We start from the raw sequence: 26,284 nt of genomic DNA, 5'->3' as shown, positions 1-26,284 counted from the left end.
AACGTGAGATTACAGAAGCAATTTGGACAGCCTCGAAACCTCCATTTTCTGAGACACTGTCTGAGACTAGTACCAGCTGCGTATCAGCAGGAGGGAAGGCCCCCTATGCTGAAATTTTTATAGATTAAAAGCACCACGCAGTATTTAAGAAACGATACACAACCACCTATCTTTGGTAAAAATTCCACTTTGCTTTCCCCGATCCAAGATTTTTGTCATAAACTATCGCATTAATTATAGCAACCTTATTTTCAACCCTTGAGTAAAGATTTTCTTCCAGTTTCCGTGTGTATAGAACGTAAGAAACGAGAAGAAAGTTCCTACACGTTTCCCTGCGACGCGACGGCGTCTGCCTTTCGTTCCCCCCCCCCTCCCAAAGTTGGCCTGCTGTTTCCGTACATACCCCTGTAATTAATATTGAATGAAAGGACCCCGAAAAACAAAAGAATTTTGAGAATAGTGCTTTAAATATCAACTTGGAAGATGAATATTTTGAGGAGACTTATACACGTAATTTAAATGTGCAATAGAAACCAGATTAAGAACTTTCTATTTCAAGATGTTTCATGGGGCTATCGCCTTTAAAAACTTTCTTTGTAAAATTGGAAGAAAATATTCTCCTGACTGTGCTTTTTGTGATAAATGTCCCAAAAACTTCGATTCATATTTATTATGAGTGTGATCATATTTCACCCATCTTGTCAGACCTCGTCTTTTATCAATCAAAATCTCAAAGAACCTATTCATTTTGGGAAATTTGAATAATGTTGTGGTGCTCCCCATGTAAATTTTAGACTTGATGTTTTTCTTTGTACTGAGTGTTATTCATATAGATGTAAATTTCAGACTCAGCTTACTTCTTTTGGGGGGTTAAGATTACTTTTACAAAATCAGAATGATATAGAATATAAGACTGCTATGAAAAAAATATTCTTTATTATAAAAAAATGGAAATTTCAGGTCTAATTTTGTAGACCCTATGCAGTCATTTCAAATGTACATGTATAGTGACAATTTTTCCACATCTCTTCATGGACCCCTCTTCTGTGATACTTTCTAATTATCTCCTGTTTACCCAGTTTCCTTAATTTTGTATGATTTGTGCTTTTACTTTCTGATGTATGCTTATTTTGTGTTTGCTGATCAATAAAACGTAGAAAGAAAAATATTGAAGGAAAGGGTAAAATGTTACTGGAAATGGGCGGGTGCAAACATGTCCGTTCTTTCGCACTGTGAAAAATATTTTAAAAGGACCTAGCGACAGTGGTAGTTTCGACTGTTAAAATAATGTATATAATGCGAACGCACCCAGTCACACAAAAGAAGAAACCGTGACAGGTGCTCTAGCTGATCGATCATAATTGCTTTTACAAATGCGTCCCCGTGGTAACTATTCAAGGCGAAAACGACTACTTTATGGTTGTCTTTCGGCAGCTGAGCGGCCATTCTTTCCATCGTGGCGTGTCTGATGTTATTACAGGTCGGAAGTGCAATTCTTACAGACAGACCTGATTTACACGTAACCACTTAACGGCATTAAGTCTCAATAGTTTTGTGGGACTTCTTTCTTTCTCTGCACACAAACAATATTCATCATTTCGGAGCCTTGACATAATTTCGCAATAAATACCATCCAGCATGCGAATGCTTACCTTCATCCAGAAGGGGATTTGGAAATTTTTGCTGTCCGTGTATCTAGGGAATTACTGATCTCCAATATCCTCCATAATGTTCGCCGATTTTGTTAACTTGAAGACTCGTCAGCAGTTCTGTGGTACGTGCGCATACTGATCTTAAAACATTTTTTGAAACGTTGCAAAGTATTATGGGTGTTCAGTTTTCGTCGATGCACGAACATTTTCAGCACACATGCTCACCTTTAGGGTTATTGCTCAAGCAAATTCCATCCAACGACGGACTAAAGAAATTACGTCATGCACCTTCTAAAAATGTACACAGTTCTTACTCACTATGACCACTGATCTCCAAGAGGACAGAGTTCGGCACGTGATTCCATGTTTACGTCACCTCTTACCAAATTATTCCTGAGCCGCTGCTTCGAACAATTCAGTCATGTTACATACGACTTGCTACCACATTTTTTTGTGTATTTTCCCAGCACTACTTTGACTGATTTATATGCTCTCTGCTAATTGCAGGAATGGAAACTCATTCGATTAGTGTTTTTCAAATTGCGGGGGAGTCGTTTCCAACATTTCTGTTGCGTACTCGGAATACTAGCACATAATGTCATTATTTCTGGAAGACCACATTTGGCCTAAAGGGAAGCAGCTGTGGTTACTTGCTTTTGTTCAACAAGACTGTTTATTTCTGCGAGTAAGACACAGGGGAAAAGCCACTGCGTTTCCACCACCGCACGGCATACCCCAGCAGGCAGTGGGATATAATCTTATTTTTTCAAGAAAAACAATTGCTAAATGAAAACTGACATTGAACATACACCGTGTTACCTTACCAGCGCCAGGAAATGATTAATGGTGTATGTTACCTTACCAGCACCGGGAACTGATAAATGGTGTACGTATTACCTTGCCAGCACATGCACGCTGCCGCTGTCCAATCGCCCTCGACCACGCAACAATATTCAGCTTTGCGTGACCTGATCACTGTGCTCGAAACCTGTCGACCATTTTTGAGGGATGGTCGGTCGGCCCCCCAAAATAAAATTCCTAAAATCCATGCTGGTGCCATATAGATGACTGAGTAAACCAAGCAAAGTAAACCATGTAAAGTTGTCACATCTTTTGTTATATTGACCAATGGTACCATGAGTCTTTGTTTCTGAGTACAGAGAAATATCTTTATTAGTACACATTACAATACCTTGTTGGAGACAGTGTCGAGACAACGAACGGTGTTGGTACGTGCACTATGTATGTACCTGGTGCATGTATGTTTCGGTTTTCCTATGGCGCTCAGTACATGTAGTACATGGGGTGTGGTACTGTATGCCGTACCCGTGGATTTTGACTATCGCTATATTGACACTTGGGTGCAATCGTATTGCAATATGTATATTTTTGCGCTGTTTTTGTATAGTTCATCAAAACCTATTTTTACAGGCAAGTTCCTCTCAGGAGGGTTGGTAGAAAAAAGGCTTTTTTATCGAGGTCGGGAACGAAATATGTGGACGGTCGGAAATGAGAACAATAGAATTTAAAAAGGGTGCCCTAATTAGAAGAACTTAGTTCAAAAAGGATCCAGAACCGCATTTCCGGGGGAGTCAGGGGTAATAATGGTACTTGTGAGTGCTGAAGCTAAAGTTTTGGGCGTGTAACACGCTTCTGGAAGGAAGACGTACCCAACCAAAGGTCAACTTTGTGTCGGCCCCATTGCTCCCCTTCTCCGCACGGCTTGATATGAGTCCCGAGCTGGACCAAGAAAGGGCACAATTTCCCCAGCAACGCAGGCTCCTCAAGTAGGAACTTCAAAGTTTGCTGGTTCGCAGACAAGTATGAGATGCAAGTTACGGTCACATGGCAACCTACAAAAAGAAGCACTTCCGACCAACATGGCTCTTGCAACCGATGAAGGGGCGCTTCTGCTCAAGGCGGATTGATGCCATTAGGCTGAGCAGGCGTCTTCCAATAGAAACTTTCCGTCAACTATTCGTCGCCTTTCAAGTTGTCATGTCCCGTCCATTCTGGCGTAAAGCCAGAGAAGTGCTCGAAGTAACCGCTTCAGTAAATCCCGAAGTAATAAATCTTTTCTGCGTTCTTGCATTTCAGCATTGGAGACAAAGATGCAATTCGTAGAGCACGAACAAAACATTTGAAAGTTTCCTATCTTATTACAGCTCTAAATCAAGAGATCGTCTTTTTCAAATGGAACAATGTTATCAATGTGACGATAAGGGGCCGATAAAATGTAATTTCTTTTAATAGAGTCCTCAATAATGTATCTTATTATTGTACCTCGTTTTGCTTTCTTTCCTTTGAAGTAATTTTTGTGTATAATAATATAATACTATGGAGTAAGCCAAAATGTAAACGCAATAAAAAAAACACCCCGATGTAAAAACATTTCAACGCTAAACTATTCACAAAAATTTATGCCACATTGTAACCTAACCATTGTAAACCGAAGGCCGACTTGCCGTTTTCTCTCTCTTTTCTCACCTTACCATCCTGAAGTGTGATTCCATGAAATAAGCACGTAAGCCTACCAAAAGCAAAAAGCAGATGCCGTTGCTTTTACGGCTGAAAAAATGCGCTTTACGGTATAAGTCCTCTCCACATAGTCATGCCCACCCGTTTTGTCAAAGGGGTGGAATTAAACATGAGTCGACAGGTCGTATCTGTGACACGTGACTCGGCTCTCATTTCTGCTTGGGCCGCCTATATTATGTCTGTTACTAATAGGGAATGATCTAGACCTTCCAACCGGGTCCAACTGGTGAGCCTTGTTTGTCAAAGTAATATCCAGTGTCCTCCCATCATTTTCCATACGAACAAAACTTCGCTCAGTTCATTCAATGTTCCTAGGTTCATCATGTCAGTGAAAAAGTATAGCTTGCATTTACAATGACGTGCGGCACAGGCATATACCTCATTCCCTCACAGCTGTATGAGGACTGATTAATAATCTACAGATTCTTTATTTGTGAGTCGAAACATTAAATCGTCCATGATTAGTTGCCAGCGAAACGTCTCAGAGTGATTTTCTTTACCAGCAAGGCAACACTATTTGCGGTTGAAAATGAGTGACACTACTAGTGCCTGAGAGAGAATGTGAAAGGGCGAATTGTTCAAGAGGACAAGCGTGAAAGTTATAAAAAGTCACTACAGACCAACGACAACTGGAAATATTAGACAGTGTTTCACTGCTTGAAACTGGCTGCTTTTAAGCAAGCTGTCAACATGGGTGCTGTCGATGCTGGAAACGTCACAGATGAAGGATCATTTCAAGAGGTTCATAGCCCAGTATTGGACGCAGTCAACACTATCATTGCCTGTCTAGCTGTGCTTGGTAACGGCATGGTGATTACCGTTATGCTGCTCAGAAGACGAGTGTTTAGCTCCTTCACCAATCGCCTCATCCTGCACCAGTCCGTCATTGACTGCATTGCCGGAATTGTGTTTTTTCTCTACCAGGTCGTTTTACAGGACAGCCACAAAGCAGTGTCAGTCGAGGGTAATTTTTACGATCAGTTTATCTGCCGCGTCATAAACTCGGATTTGTTCATGTGGTCCATGAATGTAACATCCACGTACAATCTGGTTATCATATCGCTGGAGCGGTTTATGGCGACCTGCCACCCGGTAAGACATCGTAATATGTGGTCCGCAGCCAAGTTAAAATTTGCTGTGGGAAGTGCATGGGGCGTGGGCTTGTTATATGGTTCCCACTTTTGGGTCATGTTTGATGCACACCGAGGAGATTGTCTACCTGTAGCAAGGGAAACAGGTTGGCAGGTTCTTGATGTTGCTTTGGGATTCACTATTAAATACCTGGTGCCCGTGATCATTTTGAGCTATACTTACAGCAAAATAGTCATCATGTTCAAGAAAAGAGTTACAAATCAAGACAACGGTCCGCGGAATGCCTTGATGAATAAAGGCAAGAGAAACCTCCTCGTAACGACCATGCTGATAGCCGTCATGTTTGTAGTGTGCTGGACACCGACAGAAGGATGGTTTGTTTACGCGCACTTCTCGTCAGATTGGGGAGGCTGGTTGTACGCAACATTCACCAGTCTGCTGGCTTGCAACATGTTCGTCAACCCGGTGATTTATTGTTTCAAGTATCGGCGTTTCCGAGTTGAGTTGAGACGACTTATCCGGAGACGGTGCCGAAGAAACCGAGTGAGCAGTGGGGAGGCCATTTTCATTCAAGTTGGAATACACGCTAACTAACTACCCAAAATGGAGGGAGTTCTTTTTTCCATTAAATTTTTCAAGTAGCAACCTGTTCGATTGTTACTGTCTGCGCTCGCATAATCATATTGCCTTCAGCTTTTGGGTCAAGCTTGACATAGACAAACATGCAGGTAACTTGACCCAGTTAACGAAGATTGCAAATACCAAAATGACGTTTCCTCGAGTTCTGTATAGGGTCTTAAAACTCTGAGAAACAATGCATCGCAGTAAAGAACGCATACAAATGGATTGCTTGAGTTGCACATTATTAATTGTAGAAGTGCTTCAGTTGTGCTCCGAGTAAAGTATGGTAACGCTAGACAGACAGTCGACACATTTAGACTGCTGTAGTGTAGGACCTTTTATTACACGCGTAATTCTTGTTTGTCGCGTTGGCACAGCGCTCGTGAACATGTAGTGGTACGTGCCGTTACATGCCCTGGCTCTTCGACCCCGGGCGTATCGTTATTTGCCAAGAGCACGCGTGCGTCAAGATGAAGTGCGTGGGTGTGTGAGTGCGGTGCCATTGCGGTTACGGCGTCTAATCGCATTAGTCTATCCGCCTCGTGCAGAAGCACCCCTTCATCCGTTGAAAAGAGCCCCGTTGGTCAGGACTGTTCATTTTGCTGATAGGAATGCGACTTCAAGGCTTGTGTTTGCTAGTCGTTCGTGATCCAGCCTCGTGCAATACACTCGTGCATTATCGAACGATCTCGTTTTCACAAAGAAGCACAAATTATGTGCTTGCTCTTAAAACTCCTAACTTTGTAAACTAAAGAGAACGTCAATTTCTGAATACGGCAAATCACGGAGCACGTGACGCAAGACGTGCACTCTTCGTGGAAAACGAAAATATCACATTTCTATAAAATACGCGTTGAAGCGCACACACATCTATAGATTTGTGTTACTTCGTGGTGTTGTTGATGGAATGTACTGAACTATCACGTCGCGATGTGATATGCAACTTTGCAAGTGGCTTGCCGTCCTTGCTTCGTCCTTAGTAGCCACATGATCAATTATTGAATTTGCAGGATAATAATTGAGAACGAATTTGCTGGTATCGACCATGGAAGTAGAAATAAACCAGGGTAAATCAAAGCCATGTGGGTGGTGGTCGTCCGCTGTCATCCCCAGCGTCACTTTTTAGCGACAAGTTGACCCTGTCTGAAGTCTACTTCCGACCAGCTATTTATTCAAAATCCCCAGGTAATGCGCTACTTTAGTGATAAGAAAATACATGGGCATACACCATTGTACCTTGAAGTAACAATTGTTTCACCATGGGGTAAATGAATATTCTTCATCACTTTTTACATAGATAGCTCTGTATGATAAACATAAAACATGAGATTCTTGCTGACATCATTTGCACGATTTTTTTAAACGATGGACTTTTCTACATTGTAAATTAAAGAAATCTGTATGTAAACAAAGGGGCATAAAAATCAACACAATATAAACACAGTCAGTGCACTTCGTTATGTCGGGAGCCGCGAGTTGAGGACGCAGTGTGATGGCTACGGTCGGTCGCCACCCGGGGTTGAAGAGCTCTTATCATCTCGAAAGACTCACGTGGACTCCGATTAGTTTGTATATGTTTTATTCAAGCCTCCAGAATTGTACGATCGGTATGTTGTCAATATAAAGGAATTTGAGCAAAGCATTAAAAAAATCCGATAGGAAGAATGGAAGATAACAATGTATGAATGGTCTTCTTCCTATTTGTAAATTGAGGAAAGATATAACAATGACACAACGTTATGGGGAAATTACAACCCCTAAAACTGACAGCAGTATATGTGGATATTTAATAGGCCTGTAAGGATAAAAGTTGATACCTGACATCTTAATTTAACTCACCCAATACAGTAAAATGAAGAGGTCAAGTAAGTCGCCGCTCAAAGCTCCTGCCACAGAATCAGTAACAGATGTCCCCAAGGGAATTATCTTAGTTCTGTTCTTAAATGGAGCGTCGTTACACAGAAAACTCTCTAAACTGGACAATTATGAAATGCACGCCGCGATGCATGTCGAGATGCACGTACATGATATTAATACAGATGATAATACAGCGACGGACGCGTCGCATAGCAACACTGTACGCACGACGTATTGTATGTAAATGTGCCCTGATGTTCAGCACGTACACGTTCATATTTAACGCATTTTCGTGCATGTACCCAACCAAGGAATACACATAAAGCCTCTTGGTAAATACCCATTTTAAATCATAAGTGGTTGGGTATAAGATGATTATGCGAAACATACAAAAGTGAATAAACTCACGTGAAGTATTGCGGCCACTACTAGCTGATTGAATCGAGCATTAGAGACCGAAGAACTGTCGTATTACTAGTTATACTATTGTGGGGAGTTGCCCGTATATTTATCATGTATAATCTACATGCACATGGTATACGCCTTTAAGATCCTTTCAATGTTTACGTTGTTGCATAGCAACTGAGAGGGTCCCCTCACCCTTCACGTTGACGTGGCCTCGCGCCTCTATTGGAATTAGCTCCATTTAATTTCTATCATGACAACATAAGATTTAGCCGGAATACCTTCCACCGACTTCATTATCTGTTTAAAAACGCTTGGATTCATTTTTATTGTAATTACGGGCATTGTCAACATTTTTACTATTTATACCGCGCTTGGATATGCCGGTCTGCCCAGTGTGCGTTACCGACCCTTCGACCACGTCTAGTCCTTTTTTCTTTCCGTGGCCATCTCGGTGGAGACAGCGCAACATTTCGGGACCATTTCGGACAGTTTTCAGCCTGTTCCCTTGGAGTTGCTGGGCCCTGCAGACCACTGTAGGTCTCGCAACCCGTGGTGTCTGGGGTTTTCTTTCCATTGACGAATAAATTGGAGGTGATTATTTGACGACCTGTGTTACAAGCTGATCCAATCCATCCCTTACCGGGAGACCAGTCTCCCCCCTCCGGATCGTCAGGGTCCGCCCCCAGCGGGCGCGCAAGCGCTGCCGCTACAAGTTCTTGGCGTCGTAGACAGGATTGGATGAATGTGGAGCTTGATGTTACTGTACCCCAGATACCGTCGTGTGATGAGGGACGAGACTGCTTTTTGTTAAGACACGCTGTGGTTATAGTTTGTTATTATTCTTGTGTAATAACACCTTTTTGCTTAAATGCACTTTTTACTGTAAAGGTAATCACATGTGAGTGCCTGCCTTTTTTTAATCCTATGCGTGTTCTTAAGGCAATTTCCTGATTTAAATGTCATTTTTGTTACATGTTACATGTTTATTGGAGTACTTGTATATCTCATTTTTCTTGTAACTGCCCGGGGTGCCCAGCAGTTTATCAGCACATGTATTTTGATACCATAGTGCTTGTATTATTACGTAGCTCTGTTGGTGATTGCATTTTAAGAGGTTTTGCCTCTCTTGTTGTTTTTGGTGGCCCGTACGTGGTTTGTTTGTCACTCTGACGTTTTGACTTTAGTTGACTTCAGACTAGAACCATGGCGACACCTGAGGGTTTGGCTGATGTAATAACAAGGTCGAACCAGGCATTGGCAGAAACTCTGGCCAATGCTTTTAAAGGGCTCAAATACCAGAGGGCCTCGACGATTAAGCTCTCGAAATTTAACGGGCGCCCAAGGAAATCTGGGGACCCGACCCTGACTGAGTGGCTTGACGATCTTGAAACTTATTCCCGTCAATTGGACTTGTCTGAGGACGAGAAGTTGTCGGTAGCAATAGATCACCTCGGCGGTGACGCAAAAGAAGAAGTTCGCTGCTGTCCAAAGACCGAGAAAGACCAGTTTAGCAAACTTCGGGCTCTTCTTAGGTCTAGATTTGGCACCAAGGAGACAGTGCAGTCACTGAACTGCACATTTTACTCCCGAAATCAACTAGAGGGAGAGAGCCTGGAGGACTATAGTAGGGTACTCATGCGACTATATGACCGCATGGAAGCGGCTTCCACAGACCAAAGTGAGAAAGAGGCACTGGGTAAACTCAAACAAAGTGCTCTTAAGGAACAACTCACGCGTGGTGCGCGTGATGTGTTAACGAAGCGCGAGCTTCGTCGACTTATACATGAGAACCCTGAACTCCCTTTCTACAAGTTTAGGGAGCTTGCTTTGAACATCTTGCGCGATGTTGATGGTGAACCAGCAAGAACATGCCCACCGACATGTTCTGTGCCTGACATGAATGGTGCGGCTCCGCATGTGGATGCCGTGACCTCTTCTTCGAAGACTGCGCGTATAGGGGGCGATCACGAGTTACTTACTGCATTGATCGAGGGCCAGAAGCATCTGCGCGAAGCAGTGGAGCGCCTCACGCAACAGCAAGCGGAAACCTTAAAGCAGATACAGAAGTTGACAAACACAATTGCTTGTCAGAGTACTGCTGACCAAGCAAACCAGAAACAAATTCCGAAGAATCGGAAAACCCCTGTGCAGTGTACTTATTGTAAGAAGAGCGGGCATTCAGTTGAAAAGTGCTTCAAGAAAGAGTACGACTTGAAGGCTAGCGCAGAGAAAGAGCAAACTGGTAGCCAGGCAAAAGCATCTGACAGACATGTTCAGGAAAACATGTCGCCTCCGTCGTAGAGGGCGAGACGTCGGAGGAAAGTGTTAATGAAGAGCCCACATTCAGTCCCATTACTTCTGATACAAGTAGGGTTTGTGTAGAAGCTGACAGGCGTAAGCTTTTTGCCAGCAGTCCTACTGCTGTGATTTTGATCAATGGAGTTCCGGCAAGGTGTATTTTGGACACCGGAGCCGAGACTTCGATGATATCATCACAGTTCTACCATGGCCATTTGGCTAAGGTAGTTGGGGAGTTGGATGATGTGGGTGGGTTCTTCAAATTGATGGGTGCGAATCACCTCGAAATACCACTTGAGGGTTACTTGGAGACACAAGTTGAGATTTTAGGCCAGAGGTTCTGTGCCAGTTTTGTAGTCTCTAGTAGTAAACTCTGTCCCGATCCTGGGGACAAGAGTAGTAAATACCCAGTTTTGCTGGGGTGTAACATTCTTAGGAAGGTCGCATCCAATGCAAAGTTTCTGGAGGTCTGTCGGCCAAACTCGGACTGGGATTTGGCCATTCGTTGGTTCCGATCCATGACGTCTGCTGGTGCAGATGGAGGGGTAAGGGAACCTGTGACCACCATTTTTGATGTCTTGACACGTGGTGAAGAGACAATCCAACCACGGACCGTGAGAGAAATTCACTGTGTACTAGGTGGGTCTGTAGTCGACCCGCAAGGTAGACTTATGTTAGTCCAACCTTACCCAATTAGTTCATCATTGGATGAAATTCATTGCGGAGTACGTGATCTAGAGGGTGCGTGCCACATTGTTGAGGGTCTGCAGCAGGTGGATGGACCTCATTTGTCATTGTTGGTCGCGAATACAAGCCCCAATCCATTGGTAGTTCCACCTTCCACTAAAATAGGTACTGTGAGTGATGCTTGTTTGACAGAGCAAGTTGTGGTTGATTCTGTTGATAACTGCTTCCATGTGTCCGTGCACAATGTTGTGGCAGGTGTGCCAGACGTAACGGATGTTGATGCTGAAAGTTCTGGGCCGGTGGGTTCGGAATCCCCTGGGCATGGTGGTGTGCAGGGTTCTTGTGATCAGCAAGGGGAGTTGTTTGTGTTCCATGATGGTACAGAATTCTTGTTGCCTCCTGGTATTAGTCTTAGGAGTCTAAATGCCACAGATGCACTGTCGGCGGCCGAGTTGATTCGGAAGCACCAGAATGTTTTCTCAAAGGGTCAATTTGATCTCGGCTACTGTGATTTGATCCCGCATGAGATTCACCTTTCAGATGAGAGGCTGATTAACTTGCCTTACCGCCGAGTAATACCAAGTCAGATATCAGAGGTGAAGAAATTGTTGCAGGATCTGCTTGACCGTAAGATAATCCGGCGATCAGCGAGTCCGTATGCTAGCCCAATAGTGCTGGTTAGGAAAAGAGATGGACAGTTGCGACTGTGCGTCGACTACAGGTGTCTTAATGCTAAAACGCATAGAGACGCTTTTCCGCTACCTAGGATCGATGAGACCCTAGAATCACTCGGAGGGGCCAAGCTGTTCTCTTCTCTCGACCTAGCGCATGGCTACTTTCAAGTAGCCATGCATCCTGACTCGGTAGCCAAGACTGCGTTTAGAGTGCCTTGGGGGTTGTACGAATTCCTTCGTCTTCCCCAGGGGCTCTGCAACAGTCCAAGTACTTTTCAAAGGATCATGGAGCTGATCTTTGGCGACATGAACCTTTCAGAATGTGTATTGTACTTGGATGATTTGCTCGTCTTCTCGGATACTTTCGAGGAACATTTAAGGAGGTTGGACAAAGTGTTCAGTAGGCTTGAGACCCATGGCCTGAAGTTAAAAGGCACTAAATGTCAGTTGTTCCGCACATCCGTTACCCACCTTGGTCACATTGTCAGTGACCAGGGTATTGCTGTAGATCCTACCAAGATCGAGAGAGTCAGAGACTGGCCGACTCCAACTAACCTTGATCAGCTTCGTTCATTTCTGGGACTAGCGTCCTACTATAGGCGCTATGTGCAGGGGTTTGCAAAAATTGCTGCACCCCTGCATGCACTGAGCGGCAAGGCCCCAGAAAAAGTAGGGAACTCTAGGGGGACCCTGCCTTGGTCAGAGGAAGCTGATGAAGCCTTTCAGACCTTGAAGAGCGCGCTTTGCAGTACACCAGTTTTGGCCTACCCTCAGTTTGACAGGGACTTTGTGCTTGAAGTTGACGCGTCCCTTAAGGGACTCGGGGCATGTCTATCCCAACGCGACGATTCGGGTTGTCTTCACCCCGTAGCATATGCCAGCAGAGGGCTCAGGGGAGCGGAAAGAAATTATTCCGACCTCTCTAGCTTTAAGCTAGAGCTTCTTGCCCTAAAGTGGGCTGTGTCAGAGAAATTCAGAGAGTATCTTTGGGGTAGGCATACACTGGTTTTGACTGATAACAGTCCTGTTGCCCACTTGCAGACAGCCAAACTAGGTGCAACTGAGCAACGTTGGGCTGCTCAGTTGGCCCCGTTCGACTTAGAGATAAGATATCGATCAGGTCGAAGTAATAAATGTGCTGATGCACTCAGTCGGAATCCCCCTGAGGTGACTGATGTTGGGGCGGCGTGTGTGTTTCAAACTTCAGCGGAAAGTACCTCTGTCCCCGTAGAGCTGAGGCCTGCCTCAGCAGGCCATTCCGATTGTGCAGGAGGTGTGAGCGCATCTGATGATGACGCTCCCTTGGTGACACCTTCGGTGTTCCCATCATATTCCCACTCTGACCTGGCGACAATGCAGAAACAAGATGAGGCCCTTGGAGTTGTGTGGGGTCTTTGGAATCGCCGCTGGGACCCTGGGCAAGGTCACGCTGATGCTGATAGCTCTAATGCAGAGGTAAAAGGATGGGTCCGAGAGTGGTCACGCTTGATAGAGTGTAAGGGTGTGCTATATAGGTCTGTTGAGGACCCCGGACTTGGTCAGGTGACTCAGCTCTTAGTTCCAAAGAGGTTGCGAAGGGTTATTCTTGAGGCGTCACACGATCAGTGGGGCCACCAAGGGGTTGGCAGGACCCTTAATTTCATTAGAAGGCGTTGCTTCTGGCCGGGGATGAGTTGCCATGTGCGGGAGCACATCCGTAACTGTTATCACTGCACAGTCTCTAAGGCTCCAACACCAACAGTACGTCCACCGATGAGACATCTGCTTGCGTTTCGCCCACTCGAGAGGTTGGCAATTGATTTCCTAAAGCTTGACCGCGGTCATGGTAATTACGAGGACGTCTTGGTGATGACCGATTCCTTCACCAAGTTTGCGGTGGCTGTAGCTTGCAAGGACCAGACGGCACCTACGGTTGCTCGAGTCCTGCGGGACGAATGGTTCACACGTTATGGGGTCCCTGCACAAATCCATTCAGATAGAGGGAGGAATTTCGAGAGTCACCTGGTACAGGAGATTTGTGACTTGTATGGTATCAAGAAGACCAGAACGTCCCCTTACCATGCGCAAGGAAATGGGCAGACCGAAAGGTTCAATAAGACTTTGTGTGGTCTTATAAAGTCACTGGATAGTCATAGTAGGAGCAAGTGGCCAGAACTGCTTCCGTACCTTGTCTTTATGTACAACAGTACACCCCATTGTGTAACTGGCTTTGCGCCATATACACTAATGTTCGGTAGGGAACCTCTCGTACCTCTTGATCAGCTCATTAGCAATACGGGCAAGAGTTGGAGCGAGAATGTTGCTCAGCAGCAAGCAACATTCCTAAAGCGTGCGCACAAGTTGGTTAAGGATCGTATGATCAGCGCAGCAGCGGCTAATAAGCAGCGCTATGACAAGCTAGCCCAGGCGAGCCCTCTTCCGATTGGGAGCAGGGTATTAGTGAAGCGGTGTGCATTCACAGATCGCCATAAGCTAAGCAACCACTTCTGTGAGGAACAGTACATAGTCGTGAAGCGCAATTCTGCGAAGGACTTGTATGCGGTTAGGCCTGCTCTGGGAGGTCCGGAAAGATGGCTGAACCGGAAAATGTTGGTTCTTGACCCTAGAGGGGAACTCACCCAGTCAGGGGATCCATTTCAGAAGTTGCCAACCATAAAAGATTGTTCTGGTTCTGATACAGGATCAACTTCAGGTGACTCTGAGGATGAGCTGCTGATCGCTGTTCCAGGGCGGTTGTCTGATCGTGCTGACAAGTCCGTTGCGGAGTTGCCTTCTGGTGAAGAAGCTGTTCCCCAGCTCAAAGAAACGACTGGACCGCGACGTTCTGAACGTCTGAGGCAGAAATGCCAATCCAGCACCCTGCCTACTGGAGTCACCTAAATTAGTTCCTGTAGTTTCATTGCAAAGCCTTCTAGCAAGCTGAGAGGAGGGGTCGCCTGTGTGTAGCAGGACAGTGGCATTTTGCCACCTCCTTATTCATGCTTGTCAGCTTGGTCGAGCTGTAGTGGGCTTGTGCTGTTTCGATCATGTACATTATGTAATTTGATCTAGGTGGGGCACATTGTATGCCCAAAGTACATGTATTTTGCCTGTACGTATATTTTTGCATTCAGTTTGTTATACATGTAATATATTGGTACATGTAGTTTAGAGTTAGACTAAGTTCCGAAGTACCCTTGTTACTTTGTTATTTTGCCCTCGTTTGTTTTTCGACGGCTTTGCAATGTCTGAACCGCTCAGTGTATATTTGTTTGGGCATTCTTTTGTGAAAAGACTTGATAGGATGGCCCGTCAGGAACACCAGTCCGTGGAAGAATTACTTGGGCTTGCTGCAGAAATTAACTTGACTGTCGAGGGTCATCCAGGTTTGAGTTATGACCGTCTATTTAATCATGTTGATTATTACTGCCAAAAGATGCGGTTGTTGAATTTCATTGACGTTTTGGTACTTGATATTGGTACAAATGATCTCTGTCTCCCTGAAATTACGCCAGAGGTTCTAGTTGGGAAGAGTTTTGAGTTCCTAGATGTGTTGGAAAGTAGAGGGATATCACCCCGAAAGGTGGTATTCCTATCTATAATACAACGATCTAAAATCACTAGATCTGGACAGGTCGCGGTGACGACTTTCAATCATAGAACGAGAAGGTTCAACTCACTCTTCAGTAGGAGACTTAGGTCGGAACGTCAGAACGTGTATCTGTTCACGCAGAAGCGTGTGAACTACCCTAAGTATTTGAGTGATGGTTGTCACCTCAATATAGAGGGTATGAACAAGTATTGCAAGGGTCTCCGAGCGGCCATTGTTCGCTATGGCTTTCACTAATTTGTAGAACTAATACATATATTTTTCCCTTGCAACTACGATTTTAGCTAGGCTATATCGAAGAAGATCAAAGGTGTCCACTCTTGAAAAAGAGACAGGCTGTGCCTCACCGATGATCACGCATTCTTTTGCATCACTTTTATCGGATGTTGTTAACATGTTTTATACTTTTGTACTTTAAAAAAAAAAAGTGATTGACAGCCGTTAAGTGATCACCAATGAGTGTCTTTTGAGGATAAATCATTTTAGACAAGTTTACCCTGGATAGGGGAATCCCATTTTGGTATTATGTCTCCAAACTTTATCTTACATCAGTGATATATTATGTGAGGTTATTCCCGGCGTTATGCTGTTAACATCACCATCCTGGGGCGTATGGTGTCAAAGTAGGGAACTTGTGGGGAGTTGCCCGTATATTTATCATGTATAATCTACATGCACATGGTATACGCCTTTAAGATCCTTTCAATGTTTACGTTGTTGCATAGCAACTGAGAGGGTCCCCTCACCCTTCACGTTGACGTGGCCTCGCGCCTCTATTGGAATTAGCTCCATTTAATTTCTATCATGACAACATAAGATTTAGCCGGAATACCTTCCACCGACTTCATTATCTGTTTAAAAACGCTTGGATTCATTTTTATTGTAATTACGGGCATTGTCAACATTTTTACTATTTATACCGCGCTTGGATATGCCGGTCTGCCCAGTGTGCGTTACCGACCCTTCGACCACGTCTAGTCCTTTTTTCTTTCCGTGGCCATCTCGGTGGAGACAGCGCAACATTTCGGGACCATTTCGGACAGTTTTCAGCCTGTTCCCTTGGAGTTGCTGGGCCCTGCAGACCACTGTAGGTCTCGCAACCCGTGGTGTCTGGGGTTTTCTTTCCATTGACGAATAAATTGGAGGTGATTATTTGACGACCTGTGTTACAAGCTGATCCAATCCATCCCTTACCGGGAGACCAGTCTCCCCCCTCCGGATCGTCAGGGTCCGCCCCCAGCGGGCGCGCAAGCGCTGCCGCTACACTATTATTATTATTATTAATATGCTATGGGAGAATTCCTCGTACAGAATATGTAGCCAGCACGTGCTTTCATATTTATTCTCAAGTTATAAAGTTTGAGGAATTCAATCAGTAACACATTGTAGCTTCAACCAGGATTTATGAGGCGAATTTTTGATAATACAAAATAAAGTAGTAGTATTTGTGCATCAGAAGTACACGAGCAGTAATCCACTCGTAAGCGGGAACCACAGAGGTCAGAGGTCCTTATCTTTTGATATATTAATATGTAAAGCAAAGAATGTATGCATATGTTTACGTGCCGATTTCAGCATAAATTTACAATAAGTTATTGTCGTCCGAGAACAATTATAGGGATTGCTCTCCCTAATTTGCGGTCTCCGACAGTTACAACAGATAAACACAATTAACGAGTAACACAATTAACACGAGTATAGTGCGAATAAAAATGGCATTTATTCGTACTGAAGGGATAGCTCTTGACGATTTTGGGATATCTGAAAATTGCAGTAAAAACACCTTGAAATGATTTCGAGAAATCTCGAAGTCCATTTCAAACTGTTTCGAAATTGTTTTCAAGATATATGTCTCAAATCATTTCGAGATATCTTGAAATCAGTTTCAAGATATCTAAATTAATAGCGTTCCCCAGATATTTGAAAATCGATTTCCAGATATTTCAAAATCATTTCTACATCATTTCACGTATCACTGAATCATTTTAAGATATCTAGAATATAATTTCGAGGATTTAGAGGTATCTTCAAATAATCAAGAGCTACCGCTTCGAAAAGATCCCCTCTCCCCCATTCAATGTTGCAGTCATTTATTGGACCATGATTAAGCCCAGCTTACCCAATCGAGAAACAACATTGACAAGGGGCGAAGGGGTGGCATGTTCCAACGAGATTTTTTCAGGATTGTCTGTAAAAAGTCTGCGTAATCCTAATGGGGAGCGCATACATCCCGCTCAATGCTGCTCGCGATAACAACCGCAACGGTACACCACCTCAACTGAAAAAGGAGAGTCACTCAAATCCTTTTTCTTTTAATTTTCATGGCTCACCGTTGCAATGTTTCATCTGAAACCCAACCAGAAAGTGAAAAGAGCTCAGACAGAATTGTGTACTCCTTATGTAAGAATATAGCCCTTCAGAGCGAATAAAAAACTTCATTTGAGAGAGATTTTCGCTGAAATTGTGTGGTAGACCGTTCACTATGCGCCCAATTTATCCCATTTTCAATGGCCGATTTAACTCTTGTTGCTGATACCTGCGAGCAGCAATCCCATCCTCGCAAATTTACTATGAACCCTTCCACTGAAACAAATCCCATACCGATGGGTGATCTTAACCCATAGCTGTGGCATCACTAAATGTTCAATAACTATGTATTTACATGTTCATGTACTTTCTTATGGGGGGGTGACATGGCATACTACCACACCTTGCCTATAATAGTCATTATTTATTCCATTCCATAACCATCTAATGCTTACAGCATCACACGGCGGCGCCCAAAACAGCAACGCGGCAACCCCCCCCCCGCCCTCCCGGGTAACACAGACCCACACTCATGACACCAACTTTGCACTACGAAACTCAGATATATAGGCTTTTCAGCATGAAAAGAGGTAGGAAAAAACGGGATTTGATATCATTTGGTCGTATTATTTTGTAATTAAGAAATTAGCAAAAAGCGACTAAGGCGTAGAGGCTATTGGGTTGACCCAGTGTTTGGCGAATCGTTTGTAGTTACGTAACCCTCCATGAACAAATCGGAAAGTATTGGTGCATGATAGCTGGCTTTTGGGAGGCTCAATGTCCGAATGATCTGAACATCACTACAAAGTCCAAGAGCGTTCTTTTTAATCTGACTACATCTTTACCCTTTGGATGATTAGACCCTCTGTGACAAAATGTCAAACTTGTTTATGACACGTATATCTGCAATTAAGATGATGTAATTGCGTGCTTGCTGTCGTTCGATGCAAAGATGTACGACAGGAATGGCAGTTGTATGAAGTAACCGTATGAACTTCTTTCAAAGTACGGACGAAACAAATATCAGTTTTACCCGAGAGCGTCAATTATTTCATCTGGCCCTTCCATGGTTTTTACTGACACAAAACAAATTATGAACGATTCAAATTTGATCAATATCTTAAAAGTACAGCGTGTCAAGCGCAATTACTCTCAAACACATTTAAACACAATAATTGACTTCATATAACAGTCAAAAAGGGTATTGATTTGCCTCTGTCTGCTTTGTTTTTCATTTTCACGAGTATATCCACCTTCATTGTTATCAATGACCTGAATGTCACGCCATGGTGTGAAAAGAACTATAGTGGATTACTGCAATCTTTTGCACTAAACGTATACCACAAAGCCGGTTTTAACATTACAGTATAGTCCTTAACAACTAGTCTTTCAGTACAGCTGTTTTCCTCTTTATCTGCCTAAGATTTATCCTCTTGAGAAAGTCTGTCAAATTTTGCCGCATTTAGGCATCACTCAGTTCAAGGCTTTACTTCCATGCCTTTATTTAGTTTATCTTTAAGGTCTTCCAAATATCCTGGTGAGTATCATCATCTTCCAAATGCAGGTAACTTGACAAAAAATCCTTGTACTTGTTGAACAAAGTTTACTTGACTGCCCACAGGGTCTTCCTGTTGGCCTTTTCCTTGGCTTGATCTTCATCCATACCATTGTTGATGTACTTTTCAAATTTTTTGCACTGCAAATTTCCTTGGTGGCCTCTGCTGATTGGCTTATCCCATCTAAATAGGCGACATTGTCTTCCAACTCTGAACTAGACTTTTCTTAATCCAACAATTTGTCATCGTCTTCATTATCATCTGCTAGGAAGCCATCGTTTTCACCCTGCGTAAACTCAGTTCCACAAATAGATTCCTCTGTACCATGTGCATTTTCTACACGTCTCCGTAGGTTATATTACTGTCCAAAGCTTTTATCACACCCGTGACAAGCATTGGGGTTGACTGGAGAAATAACATTCACGTTGACCCTTCCGGTTCTTTGACTCTGCTCACTTAACTTGATGAGTTCAGTTTTTATGTGTTTTTCTCAGAAAGTGTTAACTCAAAATTGGCTCACTGAAAATAAACAAGGTTCAGTGGTTAGCTTATTGCCACGCACTTACACAACAATAATCGCCAAACAAGAGGAAATCTAGGACTGTAAAATGTTTAAAAAATCCCACGGTTGTTTATGCACAGATCGAAGCATAAATGAGGTTTTCTCCTGCTGACAACATCAAAGTTTAGCTCATAAATACAGATTTTGACATGAATTAATAAGAAATATTTAATGTCTAATTAAAATAACTGCAAATTGCAAGGCTCTTTCAATTTAATGGCGACCTTTGCACCTTTAAATTCTTACCTTTCCGGTTTTCAAAATGGTCACTGACATCTTTCACTCTGTATCTAAATAAACCATTTTAGTGTGTATATATCACTTTATGTAAACCGTATGTTTGGCTAATTCGGGCAAAGGTCCTTTTCTTAGTTTTGTGGTACTTGCTGTTACGGGATAAGCTTATTACATGACAAAGAATGATGATAGCCAGAGCCACCAAGAAGCGGTTATAGCCATTGTCGTAACTCCCGGGAGATTTTTCTCTCAGTTTCTTGACAGGAAGAGATGGACCATATGATCATTGGGCACTCAGTGTTAGTTCCGAGCCAAAACAAACAAACAAAAAAGCTACATATTGTCACCCTCTGCATGCAACCATCAAGAGACAGAGGTACAGTGGTGAAAAGACAACTCGATAACACACTGCTGTGTGATTCACCATTTTTGTGGAGATGTTATAAACGGACAGTTGCAGAATAAGATCACACCGTGCTTTTCAGATGCTTTTCAAAATTTTGGGTGTCTGTCAGTTGCTTTCAGTTCAATCTCGATTTAAGAAGCTCGCTGACTAAAACCTTCAGTTCATATACTTCTTGTTTTAGGCTCATCATGAAATACGTTTCAAAAATAGAAAAAAGTGGGGAATAGATTTGGACATACAACTGCAAATGTCAAGGTAGATACGTGACGACAATACCAGGGAATATAATAGCATTAGAAAAAAATGCACAGATCTTTCGAAACCCAATTCTTGGGCGGGGGTGTCTGTCCTGTGTGTCCCCCCTCCCACCAGCCATCCCCCATCCCCCAGCTCGCCTTCACAAATTTACGCCTGGATGTATAGCAGAGATGTTTTGTGCTCCATCACTGCCATCAAATAATCCACTCACAACCATCGAGAGAGCTTAATTAACAATTGATAGGAAAACACGCATATCCATGGGAACCAACTGCAATAATATAGTAGACTGGAGTAGGTGTCTTCTGTGTGAAGTTTGAGCTCTGCATGATGTTTGAAGAAAGGGCGAGCCCAATATAATCTGCGGCAGATCTCAGGCGTGACCGGATATTAAAGGTGTCCACAATGTGAATTTCACTTGGGAACTTTTTACTTTGCAACTATTTGACATCTCTTCTTGGTTACTCTGCTTGAACAGTGCGTATTTTTCAACTTTTAAAGTTATCGAAGCTTTACCTGTTAGGGGAGCAGCAGCGCAGCTATGCTACGGTCCTGTGCACGAAGGGGCTTTTCTACCAAACTTCTGACATAGCTTTGACACTGGGCTGACAACACACTTTAGTTCAATAATATACAAATTTGAGTTTACACGAAAACAAACTGGGCGCCTAACTGCTCTTAAAATCAACACGGATGAAAATTGATATCTTGGTTAAGCGGGACTGTAAGTATCATTTACAAGGACTGTAAAACATGCAGTGCACCAGCTCTATGGAGGTGTCAGATCTCAGATTTCCCTTTTATTTCATCACACAGCAAAATAAAACTTGGAACAAACAAAATGTATTCCAAAGCCTTGAGAGTGGTTCCAATCCATCATTCCCTACCACCGAGTCCTAACGCAAAATGAATCCAGCAATCATGACGTGCTGTGAAACATTATTTCACTCTAGCCCATCGCATTATTAGAGTGGCCGCTGTTGACCTACAGAATTGGACGTCCATTGTGTACATTTCATGTGGCTTATGAACAAGTCGACACTGTCGTGTGGAGTTACGCTCCAGTAAATGTAGAGCAAAAACACCCCCTCATCGGTGGAAAAGAACCATGCTGGTCGGGAGGGTTCGTCTTGTTGGTAGCGACGCCCACGCAACGCACGCATCTCGTAGTTGTTCGTGAACCAGTGAAGTGAAGGTCCCACTGAAGGAGCCTCCGTAGCTAGGAAAGTCGCGCCCTCTCTTGGTCCAGCTCGGAAACGCAAGCATTTGCCGCCGTGAAAAACTGACCATTATTTCCATGGTCTTCTGTTATACATATAGTATAGTAAAACAAGGGTAAACTACAGAAGTACATGCATGGAGCATGGCGACAGGCAAGCCACAACATACACGGCATCGCGATGACTGTGTTTCACCAACGTGTTGTGTTGTGTTTCGTGTATAACCGCCTGTGGTGCCCAGCTGTAAGCACATTATGCGTGTAACAATACTTGACATTGTGTACAACCCCCGTCTTGATTATATGGAGCATACACCTTTTGACGAATTAAAGTCATCCAAATCTAATTTCCCGACCTCTGTCTTTGTCAGCTTTCAACTGAAATTGCATTTCTAGGTTGCTCTTGACGACATTAGGTCGGGGTACAGAGAGATGGATGGCATGAACAGTCGTCCTCTGCGTTTGTAGACCTGGATGTTGGAATTACCTGTCCTCTCCAAAGTAGATGCTTCACAACTGAATCGAATAGGAAGGCACTGTGAGAAGTAAAAAACGGCGTTAATCATTTTCGGCTCATGAGACGTTTAATCGCTTTCCGTTTCCTTCTGTGTGAATGTATAACTCGCCCCTCGATATGCAGACGTCATGCAGTAGTGAATGATATCGCCTTTGGTAATTGTCCGTACGCGTTCATGGCTTTAACGTTCAAGAAGTTATTTGATATTTAAATTGCATCGTACGAGAAGGCTGTTCGTATTTTTTTAAATAAATATATTTGCCCACTTATAGGATGTGCTAACTATTCACCCTTAGTTGGGGGAAACGTTTGGCATTTCTTTGCCGAATAGGTCTTGGTGGGTGCCTTAATACATGCTGGAGACTTTTGGCCGATTCGGAGGCCGAGGCTTCGGGGCTTCTCTCGTTTCCTCCCTTGCATGGTCGCTCGACCCTTTTAAGGTTATGTGGATGGGCAGGGAGGAGCCGTGGTTAGCAAATTTCAGTAGTCGGTGCTTGGTCAACACGACATAACTGTTGTGTGTTTCTCTTCAGGATTCCCGTTTTTATTCATCCGACTGCAGAATTTATATACATATATGTTGTCGCAAAGACGCATTTTCCTTTGTGTGTGTGTGCGTCTTCAGAAGTTTTTCTATATAGAGAAAGGGATTTCTTCCACAAAAAACAAACTAGTATTTGTTTCTTTATTTTGTCAGTTATGATAACAGTTGTGACAATTTGTAATGGGCATTTGAAAAATTCGTATTTTCTGTTACATTTCAAAAGTGAAAACTTAATGTCTAAGACTAAGATTGTTCAATTAAACGTAAATTGTCGATATCGAGAGCATACCCTCGTGCTATGAAAACGTGTAAAATACCATCATACTTCGTTCAAACGAAAAATAACATAATATTTCTTGTTTATTTTTGCCAACCACAGTGATATAAGAGCCATGTTTTTAGCGCAAATCCCCAGTCAAACAAAAAGAGTATTTGTCAACCTGCACACAAGTGACCACTTTGCCGAGAAGAAGTATGAAACAAGAATCCCCATTTCCACTTCATGTTTAATGTGTATTGCTATCACCGAAAAGAGTAATAAGGTCGTGTCCTCGTCGGGAGCGGGTGTCAACCTCTGACCAGGATGCAACGGTGGCTAGAAGCAGTCGCTTTGTCCAAGGACGGATTTTCGTGACCTGTCACTTTTTCGAACGTGAGTTGAAGACATTTTTTTCACCGGATGATCCGTGGAGCGAGTGCATCGATTTTACGGACACGGAGGCACTGATATTTACTATAGCCATGTGTAAGATTATGAGCTTACACACACGGTCTTAGTGAGGGCCTCGTCCACCACTGAGTTTCAACGAACGGCCCTCCAGGGTAAACCTTTAGTATATTGCAGATGTTCATGTTTGATTTACACGCAACAGCAGGAAGGTAACGCTTCCTGTTGTAATCCTTGTCAAGTTTAACTTGAAAAGGGTGCCAAACTGAAAGTATCTTAGAAGTAAATTTGGTTTTATTCGAATTTTGCAGAGCTGCAATTTTCAAGCAGAGCTGCAATGCTTTTTTTCTGAGACATACCTTGTCTGTAATTTTAAACTCTTCTTGAATAATTATGTGAAAGCTATTTGACATCTCCGTTAGGTTTAAATACATTGCACTTGTTTATATTGACCATGCTTTTCTCGACAACCGAGGGCGCTGTTGCTCTGATATCGCCTTGTCAAGACATGGCTCAGTGCTTAGATTTTTCTGTTCAAATTGTGAAACCAGAATTTAATCACTGAAAACATCCAAGAAAGGGATGATTCCTTGCTTATTGCCATATACGCACACAGCAGTGAATCACTGAAGAATAGAAAAATTACCTTTTAACTTTTTTTGAGAGGTGGCCAGCTTGAATGAAAAGCAGGGTGATCGCTGTAATTATTTTTCCAAACGTAAGACGTGAAGGAATGAAGATGATGAAAATAACACTCTTGTGCTTCGACAGGCAGCTCTAAATCATATAAAGATATAAAAGTGATTTATTTTAGTAATGTAAAATAAATGACTAAATAGTGTGACACTCTCTCTTTCTAAAGATAGTGTTTTAATATATAAAAATTGATTTAGCTAATATAATCTAAAAACGACCAGCTCTTAAATAAAGTAAGTCATGACATATCCAGCTGGGGGCAGAGGGCGGAGAGACAGTGACAATTCATTATTATATTTCGCAGGAAGTAAAAGCCGTCATACATTTGAAACGACTAGGGGGAGTACTACCGTTCTGAAGGGCGGGGGCAGGGGTTCCTCAAGGTTGGAAACAAAGTTAGACAGTCATTATTCGAAAAAAAATTCCTATTTGGCCCCCAAGCCTAAATATGCTACTGAATAAAGCCCGTGATAGCAAAAAGTCCATATCAGCCGAGTAACGGCTAGGGCGCATCTCAGAACGTTCTGGTTGTGGCCCAGAGAGCTGCACAGGCCAAAAAATAAACTGCCACAGTCGAAAGTGATAAATACCAGAACTTCAAAAAATCCTGAAAAAATATTGACGAGGTTCTCAGGTGTTCGAGACACATATTAAATGAAAGCCCATTATTATGTTTATTTTTTTTTTCAAAATTTCAAGTCACTGACAGATGACTTTTGAAGACATTTTTTCCCCACGCAAGGTCACCCCTTCGTGAAGTCGTGAAGCCTTTTGGCATTTTGAAAAACCGATGTCTACACTTCTCGAAAAATAGACCGTTTTCAGGTACCGTTTTGCCCGCCTAAACGTATCTTTTCTCTTTTAAGTTTATGTGCCACAAAATGTTCCATTTCGTAGAGAATTTGAGAGCATACAAATTTTGAGTAACTTTGAGTGATCTCACATTGAAGATTTTTCTTCTTTGTTGACCATTAGCAAACACAGCAGCGGGAAGAGTTGAGAAACGTTTTATTTTCTATTATTTTAGATGTATATCTAAACCATATTTTGACCAAGTTGGCGACTGTCTGTCCTGTACTATCCGCTCCGAGTGGAACAAAAGAGGCCGTGTTTTTGGTGCTCACCGCATAGGCGCCCGGCCCCATGAGGTGCGAAAGTATAATCATGCGCGTTTGACGCGGAGTACACGTAACTGATTTATTCCGGTGTGTATAGTCTTTGCGTACACGCACAACGCATGCAAGAACCCGCTTGTAATCCCCTGTCTTTCTTTTTGCCGATTGAGGGTGCACTTCAGCTCGGGGCGGATGACGCGTAAATGACTCTTTTCCTCAAAGTAGCTGACACATGTTTTTCTAATACCTAGACATTTGCAGTGATTGCAGTTGCATTTTTTATTTCCTGTAGAGCAGAACAGGATCTTTCTTTTGATATATAATTTGATGATAAATGATAAAACTTTACTGAAGCGCACAAACGTGGCTGTTGTTATACGCTAAAATGCGTGAAAGTAACTCAACAGAAATACCAGTACCCTTTTCGATAATAAATCGAGTTACTTCACCACAGGAGGTGATATCGTGCAAAGTGGGGATCATATAGCCAAGATTTGTGAAAGTGCTCACCCCCCACCTTGTCGAATTTTCAAGATTTTGCATGGTGTTCGCGTGAACTAACACTATGAATGAAATTTTTTTTCTCTCTGACATTGCCGGCTGGTTAAGCTGGCGGTTATCTGATCGGTAGATGGTGGGTTCGAATCCCAGTGGCGTCTCTTTATTTTGCCAACGCTTACTCTTAGTCAGTAGCTATAAGAAACTACAATTCACCCTGCCAAATACCAACAGTACCTTAGCCGACTGGTTAAGTAGGCGGTTACCTGATCGTTAGGCGGTGGGT

At 43.1% G+C, this 26,284-nt stretch overlaps 2 protein-coding genes across 2 annotated transcripts in view; one reads left to right on the top strand and one right to left on the bottom strand.

Moving 5' to 3' along the window:
• Positions 1 to 7,890, bottom strand: part of LOC110989176 (protein lin-37 homolog) — a 52,651-nt gene extending 44,761 nt beyond the window's left edge. The window contains exon 1 of the mRNA XM_022253355.2: positions 7,743 to 7,890. The gene's annotated coding sequence lies outside the window, so the exon portion shown is untranslated. The remainder of the gene's footprint in view (positions 1 to 7,742) is intronic.
• On the top strand, positions 4,294 to 7,736 carry LOC147799334 (galanin receptor 2b-like). Its single transcript, XM_087135446.1, has one exon. The coding sequence runs from the start codon at positions 4,881 to 4,883 to the stop codon at positions 5,874 to 5,876; it is 996 nt and encodes a 331-aa protein (XP_086991572.1). The 5' UTR covers positions 4,294 to 4,880; the 3' UTR covers positions 5,877 to 7,736.
• Positions 7,891 to 26,284: the final 18,394 nt, after the last annotated feature.

Source organism: Acanthaster planci, linkage group LG04 (assembly GCF_054643075.1).
Source record: "Acanthaster planci isolate LZ-2023a linkage group LG04, COTS_SCS, whole genome shotgun sequence".
NCBI classification, from domain to species: Eukaryota; Metazoa; Echinodermata; class Asteroidea; order Valvatida; family Acanthasteridae; genus Acanthaster; species Acanthaster planci.
The sequence above is the reverse complement of the archived record's forward strand: the minus strand, read 5'-3'. Positions and strand labels throughout refer to the sequence as shown.